This window comes from Betta splendens, chromosome 15 (assembly GCF_900634795.4).
Source record: "Betta splendens chromosome 15, fBetSpl5.4, whole genome shotgun sequence".
In the NCBI taxonomy this organism is placed as follows: domain Eukaryota; kingdom Metazoa; phylum Chordata; class Actinopteri; order Anabantiformes; family Osphronemidae; genus Betta; species Betta splendens.
In genome coordinates, this window is record NC_040895.2 from 11296397 (window position 1) to 11308899 (window position 12503).

Below are 12503 nucleotides of genomic sequence, written 5' to 3' on the forward strand. Positions count from 1 at the left end.
ATCAGCATATTTCTAACAATGTTAAAGAATTCCTTAATTGTGTGCAGCATCTGTGAACCTGGTTTTAAAACTGCTTACAAAGTGAAAGAAAAAACAAAGCTACTGCCTGCCACATTTTTATTATTAGAAACGATTACACTTCACATATTTGATGATTTGACTCCGATCAATCACACTTCTGGAGACGGCAGCTAGCGCGCTTGTCATGGCCTTTACCCCGCGAGGCTGGGTGGAACCTCCGAGCCAAGGTCTGCAGCGGCCTGTTCTAATTGATTAATGTTGTCTTTTGGCCAAATCAGGCTCACCAGACCTCAACTTCATACAAATATGCATGCAAAGGAACAAAGACGGGAAGTAGAAGACTCACGTCTGAATTTTTACGCCGATCGTGATTGTTTGTTTATTTATTTTTTGTCAGCAATTAGAAATCTGATTATGTCAACGATGATCTGTAAAGATTGTTTGAACCAGTGTGTTTTCTCATTGCATCCAGTCTGGACTGAACCCATTTAACAACACAAATTTGTTGCAAGTGACATGATTGATTAGCTTTGCTCAGTGAACCATTGCTTTGAATGTTATAATCACAGCAGCTTCTCAGTGGCAAGTTTAGTTCACGTACAATAACCTTTTGAAGCTTTTATTTTACAGCAACACTGTCTTTCCCAGGAGAGAGATTATTTCCTGAGCATATTGGACAAAGTCGCTCCAGCAGCAAGGCTGAACTCCAGTCAACCTTTTGATATTTCTGATATTTCTGAATCGGCCCCAGCCAAGTAGGGCAGAACATGCACTCATTGAGAAGGGACACTGTGGCCCTAAACTTCCTGCTTAGTTAAGGCCCGCCTCCCTACAGAGTCGTTATCTCCAAGGCCTGAGAGCGGAGGGGACAAGCGTATTTAGGTTGCATGTTTCCTCCCAAACTAGATTCCCAACACCGTAGATCATAGACATTACAGACCTTACATCCCCTGTTAGCGCTCATATATACAAACGCACACCTGTTTGGGCATGGCCGTCTGCGAGAGAATTACAGCAGGCTAATTTATGAGGCCCAAGGGAGGGCAAAGGGTAGGAGACCCAGACTGGCCTGACCTCACTTCCTCCTCATGGTCCAAGTCCGACTGTAGATACGCAGCGAGGCCCTTGCTTTCCACATCACCCTCTCACGCTCGTACTTATAATTAGGGCATCTTTTTCCTAACCTGGCGAAAACAATGAGCCCAGAGGGATGGCTGCGGCCCGCAGCTTGGCTTCCACAGGCTTCCATTGTGGGCTATTTGGCACTTTCAGAGTCCAAGATAAGTAGGTGAGAGAAAGGTTTTGGTAAAAGTGTGGCCCCGGGTTCGCCTCTGGCCTCCTCATTTCCCTTCAGTGAGAAGGCGCTGTCATCCGTCACTCGGGCTCAGGCAGGGGTACAATAGCATGGTCTGGGTCCTGGCTACTGACACCTTCACGTGGCCTGCTGATAAGACTCAACTTCCCGGATCAAATAAAGGGAGCCATTTCTGTCCCACAACAGTTGGTCTTATGCCATTTATACTGATGGCCATGGAATCAGAGGGAACAGGAAATTATGATGTGCTGCATGAGGCAACTGGACTCCTCTTGAAATGTGCCTTCTCTATAATTCTATAATTCATTTTTTTTTGGGGGGGGGGGGTGCAAGATGCAAGATGTCGTGGAAAATTTAAATACCGGTTGAATTGGCAGTCACCACGCACATGCAGCAGGCCTGTACAAACCCCCACCCACGGTGCACACTGGAGGTGTTGATGTTTTCTTTACGCAGACTTTACTACTGCGGTAAAACCGTCAGATACCGATCGCCTCTCAGCTTCTCAGCAAGCGAAGGCCACAGGGGAGCGATAATTGCAGCCATTACCCGAAGCGTCAGGCCGTGTTTCATTCATTTCAGGGATCTGCTGTCTTTATTCAAGTATCTGCATCTGCAAGTGGACTGGTTTGCTGCGCCTGCAAGTACTGATATGACTGAACACCTGCCGCCGCGCGCAGAAGACACTGCTTCAACAGAAACGGACCAACAAGAAGAAACATGTTCCGCGCTGCCTGGAGAGCTAACAACTTTAAAGAACACAAGAAACTCAATTGAGTGGAATGATTGAAATGGGACAACTGTAGTTTTTTTTTATTGAGCCATTTCTCCGGTTCTGGTTCGGTCCGTGCTCGCCGCGCCGGCCCTTTGTCGTGCGCCTGACCCCAGGAGGCGACGGGGATGATGGATTCATTCACCGCGGCAGCTTCTTGACACTAACTGTGAGTCTGGGTTTTGTTACAGCCAGGAAACAGACTCTTCCGCTCCGTAAACACTCCCCTCCGCTCGTGGCACGAGAAGGTGATGGTCAGCTGGCGGTCCGTGCGTGTTTATGCGGTAACCCGCGCCTCCTGTCCAAAAGCCGACCGACATAAACTGGGAGTGAATTTCCAGTTAGTGGTTCTTAGTTTTGCTGTTCAGTTTGAGGCCGCCCCATAACGTGGAAAGTAAAAATCTGACTCGCCACGTATATTATTTTCTTTTTTGTTTATTGTTGAATCGTTACCAATAAAACTGCGTAAAGCTTTATATGATATGATGAGCTTTATATTGTTTTGGAGCATTTATCCATCATAAACCTAACCAAACCTTTGAAAAATTACCCTTAACACAAAAATGATCGTTTATTGTGCTATTTCTTGCACATCTGAAACTAAACTAACGCCTCGTGTTCACAAACATTGCTCCCATCCTTGTTCTCCCACCACTCATACGGGGAGGACGCTCTTTACGCCGTGTTGACGGGGAGCGGGTGATGTGATGGCGGCCAGTCGTCCTTTTCGTTACGCACGGTTCAGAAGTACCGGGCCTTCACAGCAGCCGCCTTTACGACCCACAAGCAGAACCAGGGATCCGCTTTTCAGGACACGGCTAAAATTATATAATGGCTCCACTCATCTTTATTAGTAGAGTTTAATCATTATTATTAGTAGTAGAAATGTGGAAAACGTCTTACATTTTGTTTTATCTGAGAAGGAAACAAGTAACTTCATTTTAATTCTTCATCTCTTCTTTTTTGCCATTTTTTCTCAATCCTCACAAATTATCTTATCAGTGGAATGCTAAGGCAGGAAACGCAGATATGCCTAATCTTAATGGGAGAAGCTGTGACTTCTCTGAGCCATTTAATTGCTTTCAATTTTTTTTTAAACGTATTCAACTAACGAAGTGACTCGGTTTTGTAGCTTAAACCTTTAATTGAGCTGTAACATCGTTTTACTGCTTTGACATTTTAACCGTCAGGCCTGAACGTCTTTCTTGACGCGCAGCCAAAAAGAGAGAGAGAGAGAGAGAGAGAGAGAGAGAGAGATACTGACTCTATCGATCCCTCCCACGCTCCAGGACGTCACTGCGTGGAAGAGGACTGCAGCGTGGCTGACCCGAACCCTTTCTGAATCCAGCCATCCAAACAGGCTCGACCTGTCTCTCTCAGACCTCCAGCCAGAGGAGGGATGTCACAGCTGAAAGAAAGCCAGTCGTCCTCGGTCTGCATGAAAAACACGCAACGGAGGAGCATTCGTCACTTTTACGCGCGAGGTATTTACGTCTTTTACGCCCCACGCGGAAACAAATTGGTCCAGGTTTGAGAGCGCTGCCAATAATTCGTTACCTGTCACCGCTCCGCTGAGGGTACGGTAATTATGCTTCCCAGCCCGGTCATCACTTCTTCCACCACGCCTTTTTCTGTGAAGGACATTCTGAGGGTAGAGTTGCAGCAGCAATCTCAGCAGCACCAGCTTCCGTTCATGTCGTGCTTCGGCGCGCTGTCGCACGCGGCCGCCTTCCCGGACAAGCCGCCGCGCTCCCCCTCGCCCCCATCCTGCATGCTGGCCGGCAGGGACAGTTCGAGTCCCGTAAGCTCCGGCCTCTCGGAGGGCGAGGAGAGGATGTCGTACCTGAGCTCCATGACAGTAACGGAGCGGCTGGCGGAGTCCGGGCTGCCGGTGGACGTGTTCAGCGCCGCGGTGCCGAACCACGCCGAAGACCCCGGACTAGAAACCGAGCACGAGGACCCAGAGAGCAGTAAGTTCACGATAAATGGCAGCGATTCTGGACGATAGATAATGGTGATAATTAAAAGCACAAACATTAGACAACGAGAACCATTACTGCGAAATTACAAGACACGTATTTTGATCTGTGTTGTTCAGGCTTTACCTCAAGACTAGTTTTAGGAACAGATTTAAATAATCACATCTATGTTTAAACATTGAATCATGCTCTTTTAAATTTGAGTTATAAATTAAATAATTTCCTAGGATCCGCCCAGTAAGCGCTTAAAATCAAGTAGGCCTGCTGCTCTGTTGTGTTATTATTATATCCCAGGAATGCAGTTACTTAAAATGAGCTTTGTAGGTGTTTAGAGTTTGTTTCTAACTGGTTTATGTGGGCGGATCAACCTCCCGTTAAAACTCAATGCAAATACGCAAAAGCGACAGACTTTTCATTACAGATTAAAGTCTGAGTGAGCATTAATAAAAAGACGTCACCATTTTACGTATTTATCATCAGCCTTATTTTGTTTATTGACAAATACTTTGGGATTTATTTGGATATAGTCTTTCATTTACGTCCTATGCGGGAAATTAAGGGAAATATTTCCAAAGCATTACATTTAAAATAATATTATATATATATATTATTATATTATGAAATAAGACCAAAGGTAAATGATATACGTGATATATATTTTGAGTTTAAATAGTTTAAATAATTTGGGATGATCAGAAATTAAATGTATTGTTCTTGCAGTATTAACCCGTTTGGTTTTCTGCTCTCCTCAACGCAGAGAGCTGCCGTGTGCTGCAGGGCGACTGCGAAGACCCAGACTCGGACAAACCTGCCAACAAGCAGCAGCGGACCAGGAGGAAACCCCGCGTCCTCTTCTCGCAGGCCCAGGTGTTCGAGCTGGAGCGGCGCTTCAAACAGCAGCGCTACCTGTCCGCCCCGGAGAGGGAGCACCTGGCCAGCTCCCTCAAGCTCACCTCCACGCAGGTCAAAATCTGGTTCCAGAACAGGAGATACAAATGCAAAAGGCAGCGGCAGGACAAGACTCTGGAGATGGCGGGACACCACCACCACCACCAGCAGCAGCAGCCGCCTCCCAGACGGGTGGCGGTGCCGGTTCTGGTCAGGGACGGGAGGCCTTGTCTGACTGGATCCCAGAGCTACAGTGCTCCCTACACAGTCGGAGCACCGAACCCCTACAGCTACAACGGCTACCCATCGTACAGCTACAACGGCTCCGTGTACACCAACACGTACTCCTGTACTTATTCCAGCTTGTCCGCGCTGCCTCCCAGTAACAGCAGCGCCAACGCGTTCATGAACGTGAATTTAGGGATCCTCGGCGCACAAACGCAGAGCCAGGCTCCCCAAGGATCGGTGGTCACGCCCTGCCAAGGAACTCTACAGGGCATCCGGGCATGGTAACGCAGCCACGGGGGTTCTCCTTGAAGGACTCGGTGAACTTAAACATTTCAATCAGCAACTGGACGAGACGGGCGCCGTTCAAACCTGTGCGCAACAACAAACACTGCGCAACTGGCGTTTCCAGCCGAGCTTGGAGCACGAGGAACCCTATGACGTTGACCCGGTCCATCACCTTATATACGTACAGTGTTTGTCCCTGAGCTGCGGTGTTTAACCCGCCGTTGGACGGTCGATCATTGCGCTGAAAGTAGGCAATGCGCAAAGACTGTGCGTAAAGTGGTTTCAAAGTGTTTGTAAATTTTGAATGTTCAGAATAATAAAAGGAGATTGTAAGGACATTTTCAAACAAACATACAAATTCGTTCTTTCATAATGTATAGACCCAAAATAGACCAACAACGGATTTATAATAAAACCTAGCTCAATAAAGTGATCACATATATAATGCGCTTTTACAGTTTAGTGGCATTTAAAGTGGACCGTGAGCGGATGTCTCCTGTTTTACGCACAAATAACACGAACATACGGTGAAAAATATGGCCGATGACGACATTAAGTAAGCGATAGAACAAATGCAACAGACGTGGCTGTATTCTACTGCTTTTGTTTGTGCGTATCTTATAAATACTACGGTCGTGGCCAAAGGTTTTGAGAATGACACACATATTAGTTTTCACAGAGTTTGTTGCTAAACTGCCTTTAGAACTTTGTTTCAGTTGTTTCTGTGATGTACTGAAATATAACGTTCTGGAATATATGCAAATTGCAGGTATAGAAACTTAAGCAGCAACTTAACTAATTTCCAATATTTATGTAATTCTCAAAACGTTTGGCCGCGACTGTGCACATGTTGCCAATACAATAAATACAAATACGATACAATGCTGCCTACATTTATGCAAAATGCACGATCTATTTGTTGTTTTTTGTGTGTCAGTGTGAGATCAGGTCATATTACACATAACTGTATTTTATCATGAACGCTGATAAACTGATACTGTCTGAGTTTTCCCTCAAGTAAATTCAATATGCGTATTTTCTCATCTGTTAATCGTTTCTGAAGCCAAGCATGGATTTTTTTTCTCCGTGTGAACGCTTGTGGTAGAGTTTTTTTCGGAGACGAGAACCAGAAACAGTGAGAATTTAGAGGCGAGCTGAAGTCCGGTCAGGATTCACATGGACATTAACCAGACAGCCAGCATCCTCGGGAACCACCGAGCGAATAAACTCACAGAGATGATAAATGCTGTTGGGAAAAAATAGACTCATATCAGCTGGAGTCTAAAATATACTATTCTAAGAACATATTATATTATATTATATTATATTATATTATATTATATTATATTATATTATATTATATTATATTATATTATATTATATTATATTATATTATATTATATTATATTATATTATATTCAGGTAACAATAATAATAATAATAATGATCATTAAGACTATTTTACGATTCTATTCCTATCTATTCCATTCTCTTCTATTGGGCTCATTTGTTTCTCTTTACTATTTACACTTTCTCATCTTGAGAACACAACAAAACCTGATTACATCCTAATAAAAATCAATTGACTGTTACAAATGATTAAACCACCCTCGTTTGCATGTCCGCTGGTTGGAGATGGACCTAAACACCTTCACCTCCCAGGCATGGTCGAGCAGGCATTAATGGAGATGAATGGCAACGTAAACAAAGTGTTTGTCTCCTCTGATGGCCTCCCTGGCCACTTCCTCTGGCTACTGCACTGCCGGTAGGACATACCTGGTGTCAGCGCTAAGTGCTGCAGAGTCACTAGTGTAAATAGAGCTGGCGACAGGACGGCGAAGCCCGAGGACGCGACCAGACCACGGTTGCCTTGTCAGGCGCTGCGATCGCTATCTTGCGCTTCCAAAGATAGCAGCCGGCTCATCGCAGCGCGAGGCGTGGAGTTTCCCAAAACAAACTCTCCAATGGAAACCACTCAGAGAGCTCACAAAAGACGCAGGGCCCAAATATAGAGAAGAAAATGTGCTGGACTAAAGCCTCTTCCATTACGACTGCCGTCCATCCGTCAACGTGGCATGAGATGGAAACGTGGACGAAAAAAGTTAAGGTTAGAACAAATGTATTCAATTTGAAAACCGCAGTATGTAATATTCTCAGGAGAGACGGTTTGCATGCTGCGCAGACTGCAAACAATAGAATAAAAGTCTTTGTGGTTCGTATGAATAAATTGGCTTGTCATGTGAAATCAAAAGATTTACACGTACTGCGTAAAAGGCACGTTAGGTCTGAGTCATGTTTCATGTCGTTTCTATTTGTAAATGCTAAACAGGAAACAATTCGACCAAGAATATTCTTAACTACAATAAAACAGCAGCAACATTCTATTAACGAGTGGTTGAGCTAATTTAGAACTTGTAATTATGATGATAAACAGCGCACAGTTAAATGTGCTACAACGTCCGTGTTTCCCGTGCAGACACGTCTGACACCCTGCTGCTCCGCAAACAGACGCCTCTGTTTAGTGCGGAGGAAAACACAACAGCACGAAGGGGGCGATCACCGCATCACGTCTCCTCATTGAAGGATGGCTCTGCGGTGTGTGTGTGTGTGTGTGTGTGTGTGTGTGTGTGTGTGTGTGTGTGTGTGTGTGTGTGTGTGTGTGTGTCGGGCTGCTTTCTACGCGTCTGGAAACCAACCACTTTTCCCCACAGGGCGGCGCTACGCGCCCGTCAGAGCAAACGGACCAGAATCACTACAGAGGTTAACGCGTGGGGTTTGACACCAAACGGCGTGGCTTTAAAGGCGTCACCGCATTCTAGTTAGGAAACCCACAAGTGTATGTATGCGCAAATTCTGTCACTTTGCAATGAGAAATAGCGTCATTCTGAATTACAATTATAATTATAATATAGAAGCTAGAATCACAGTAATAATTATTTTGGAAAAGTTTTTATAAAACATATTGGCCTTAGGCTGCAGCCAGTTGCGTTTTAGGATGTTTAGAACATTTCACGCGTCATTTCTTCAATATAATTTTTAACTTTTGAAAATTGAAAACAGTGTGTCCGCACAAGTGTACGCACAGTCTGCACTAGACGTCCCGATTCGTTGCACTTTGATTTGCTGACAATATTTTCCTCATGTCCGGACACGAAGAGACCGACACGCGTAGGTGCTGTAGACAGAGCTGTTAACCGTTTGTAGCCTTCGCTCGTTCCAACACAAGGTTAACACTGAAAACTCACGTTACCCACAGGTGACGCGTCTCTCGAGCAAAATCGGCGCATCTGGGTCTTGGCGCAGAGCGCGCGCAGCTGGGCGGTGCGGGGGAGGGACCCGGCAGAGGCAGCAGCCTATCAAAGATGAACGGGAGCTGCTCAGGATGTTGTAATAGTCTTGACGGTACCTTGCGTAGGCTGTTCATTAGCAGCACGGACTTACTTCACCTCAATTAAATTAGAGCAATTAAACCCGAAGAACCAGAAGACGTTTGCTTTCTGTGGCGGATCTCTTGATGCCTCCTCACAAAGTGCCCGCGAGCGCGAGCGAAGACTTTGACTCGTGTTTTTTTTAACCATGACGTTAAGTTTCTCGCCGTTCTCCATCAACGACATTCTCACCGGACGCGGCAGGAAGAGCAGGACCAGGAGAACAGAGGAGCTCCGGAACCGCACCGGCTGCGATGGGACGAGAATCCACCAAGTGGACGCGGAGGTGGAGGAGGAGGAGGAGGAGGAGGAGCGCATCCATCCGCTGAGACTTTCTCCTGATGTCAAGTTGTCTGCGGGGAAGCTCCGGCGTGATGTCCACAGAGAGGAGGCCGGAAAAGAAGAGGACGGAGACGGTGAGGCGTTCACTTTCGCTTGGAAACAATAATTATTTTTGTAAAATACCCGCGTCTCAATGTGCGCAAACCAGCATAAAAAGCTGAAATTGTGTAAAAGTTATGGAATTGATATGGATCCAGCTTCTGTCTGTGTTTTAAATCGCGCCAGATGTTGAATTTTCTTTGGATGTACTTCTTTTTATAATATAAATAAAATGCTTGGTTCTGCACATGAAATGGTGTGAAATCTACTTATTTTTTCGTTTCTTCTTCTTCGTTGCAGATCATCTTCCTCGCAGCGAGCGGGACAAACAGCAGAATAACGAGGCGGGGGGCGACGGGGGTGATGGAGCCCGGTGCAGCCAGGACGGGGACGCCGAACTGCAGTCCGGGCCCGGCGCAAAGAAGCGGTCCAGAGCGGCCTTCTCCCACGCGCAGGTCCACGAGCTGGAGCGCCGCTTCAGCGCGCAGCGGTACCTCTCCGGCCCGGAGCGGGCCGATCTGGCCGGAGCCCTGAAGCTCACAGAGACCCAGGTTAAAATCTGGTTCCAGAACCGGAGGTATAAAACCAAGCGACGGCAGATGACGGCGGAGCTGGCGGCGTGTAGTTCGCCAAAGAGGGTGGCGGTCAAAGTGCTGGTGAAGGACAATCAGATGCAGTGCTGCTATACGACCGGACTACACACGCCAGTAACTGTACCACTGTACCAGGCAGCCCAGTACCACCCGTATCTGCAGTACTACTACATGAACATGTGTGGAGGTTTGCCCTGAAACAGGATCAATGGCCTCAAAGCGTCACCGAAGCACGAGATGTCTTACAGCTGTTGTCACTTTCTGCTGCATCTCTGTAGCCTTTTAAAAACATTGCTCAATAACAATAACAGTTGTGGTTATTGTTTACTTGAAACTAGAAGTTTATTAGATTTTTTTGCTCCCCACATTAAAGTAGAACTTTACTACTACTCTCATCTAAGGTTTCAAAATGTCAATGTGTCTGATTATGAATTGAGATTTATTATTTTTATTATCAAGGGAAATTAAAGATAATGAGTGAAAAACATCTTCAGTAAAAAAAAAAGTTAAGTTGCTGCTATTCCAACTTGTTTGGTTAATTATGTTTTACTATAATATTTGACCTGTTTGCTTTTTCACACCTCTATCACATTCTCTAGCTTCAATATTACAAACTTGTGTCCTATGAAAAACAGTCCCCAAGATTCACAATAATTAAAGCTGAATTTAGACTTTTGTGTAATCTAAAAAGTCTTGTGCATTTTTGGAGGTAATGTCAAATTATTGAGTGAATATATCCACAAACACGCTTCAGTTCAGTCCAGAGCAGAAAGGAATTAATAGAAACCCAACCAGTGAAAGTAGTTTATCTATATTTGAGATGCTGACATTTTTAGGGGGGGTTTATTTTATTTCTGTGACCTCTTTAGTGATCATGAAAGTCATCTGCCAGAATGTGTTCTTCTGTGTATCTGGGCTGATTTCTCTGCTAAACAACAGATAAAGACCCGGACCCCGCGGCCGAGTAACGCACACCAAACGCAGACTGGAGCAAAATGATGTGACTGATTTTAGCACAACACGTTCTGCAGACTCGACCCGATAATATTTGGCGGGCGAACGCCGCTTGTTGTTTCACATAGGTGTGTGCTGCCCTGCGTAGGCCCGCTGTCTGCGCTGCATGAGTCAGAGACGGCAAATAGACCGTGGAGATGTTGCACCATCCGGCCGAGCCGCACAAGACAGCGCACATTAATCATGTCCCGCCGGAGAGACTGCGCCCTCATCCCCGAGCAACGCGCACAATGGACACACTTGGTCGGAAAATAAAAACATCATTTTTAAGCAGGTGAGGGGTTCCTTAACTGATTGCACTGGCAGTTTGTCATTAAGTGCCAGAATGGGTTTTAAATGGAGCCTGCAGAACACCAGCACTCGAACCTTGAGCCGTCCTATGAAATAAAACGTCTGATCCAGCCCAGAAACAGGCTTTGTTCTATGGGAAATTAAGGTAATGGGCCTCAGAATAAATACCTGTGTTTCCCCGGTTGCTTGGGCAGACACAGACACAGACACAGACACTCTGTGTCCCATGGTGGCACCAGCCCAAACCTCATTTGTCTCTCATGTGAAAGCACCACTTGAAGCTCCCAAGTGTTTGGCATTGTGCACTCCAGGTATGAATAACACATCTCCTCCACTAAGTCACCAGCGCACCATTAAATCTAATTATGTTTTATTTGCACAGGGTGGATTTCCCATTGAAGATTTAAATGACTTAGATGACGATTTGGCAATGTAAAAGTGCAGGAGCCGCTCTAAGGTATGAGCTCTGATTATTCCCATTGTGTCGGTGAAAAGCTGCTCTTGTAGACGCTCTCTACCGTGACAAGAGAAGGTTTTTGTGGTTCTGCGTACGTGATATTGTCCGAGCTCCACTGTTTGAACCCAAACAACATATTATCTACGTTAGTTATTATGAGTGGCTGCCACACCTTTTGCACAGAAAAGCTGTTTATGCACTTCATTCTCACTATGACAAACTTTTAAAAACTCATTTGAATTTGTATTCCCTTCATTTATGTCGCAGGCGATCTCAGCGCTCCCACATATTGTTGGGCAACATATAAAAAGCTTTGTGCAATTATCACGAACCCACTTTAAGGTCCCGGCTGTGTCTTTTCTTTATCTGACGTCTTTATCTAGAAGGCCACTAAGCCCCTCAGCATCACTGCAGCCCATGTATAAATATATGTTGAGTGATGTAAACATTCCGGGTTGTGCTTTATTGATGTGACTTTCGTGAACGGGTTCATGAGTTTGTACGGAGGCAGTTGTGCAGCAGAACATGTTTTTCTGCTTCCTGCCACAATCACCAGCACCAACCTCCAAAACAACGCAGCACAGCATGAATGGCAGATGCAAATAAGGTCATTAATAATGGGAACTGATCATTTCCTGTCGTCTTTCATGCGGCTGCCGGTTTCTCAGGCGGGAGGAATGCTTCGCGGGTGGAGCTCAGGTACAGAGAGCGTCGCAGGACTGGCAGTCCTCACTTAATCCACGCTTGGCTGCACTTTAAAGACAACCATCTATTGGTGGTGCATTCTCACAGGGCTGCTGAACGCTAATTACAGGTGCATTTCCGATACACCTATTGTTACAAGGTCCCTG

The 12503-nt window shown here is 45.6% G+C and overlaps 2 protein-coding genes across 2 annotated transcripts; both read left to right on the forward strand.

Annotated features, from left to right (window-relative positions):
* The first annotated feature begins 3538 nt into the window (after nucleotides 1–3538).
* Nucleotides 3539–5863, forward strand: LOC114842106 (homeobox protein Nkx-2.5-like). Its single transcript, XM_029127612.3, has 2 exons — nucleotides 3539–4078; nucleotides 4845–5863. Exons 1-2 carry the CDS (start codon nucleotides 3697–3699, stop codon nucleotides 5486–5488), a joined length of 1026 nt encoding a protein of 341 aa, XP_028983445.1. The 5' UTR covers nucleotides 3539–3696; the 3' UTR covers nucleotides 5489–5863.
* Nucleotides 5864–8869: 3006 nt separating this feature from the next.
* Nucleotides 8870–10405, forward strand: LOC114842232 (homeobox protein zampogna-like). The gene is made up of 2 exons (XM_029127852.3): nucleotides 8870–9332; nucleotides 9598–10405. The coding sequence occupies exons 1-2, from the start codon at nucleotides 9065–9067 to the stop codon at nucleotides 10086–10088; spliced, it is 759 nt and encodes a 252-aa protein (XP_028983685.1). The 5' UTR covers nucleotides 8870–9064; the 3' UTR covers nucleotides 10089–10405.
* Nucleotides 10406–12503: the final 2098 nt, after the last annotated feature.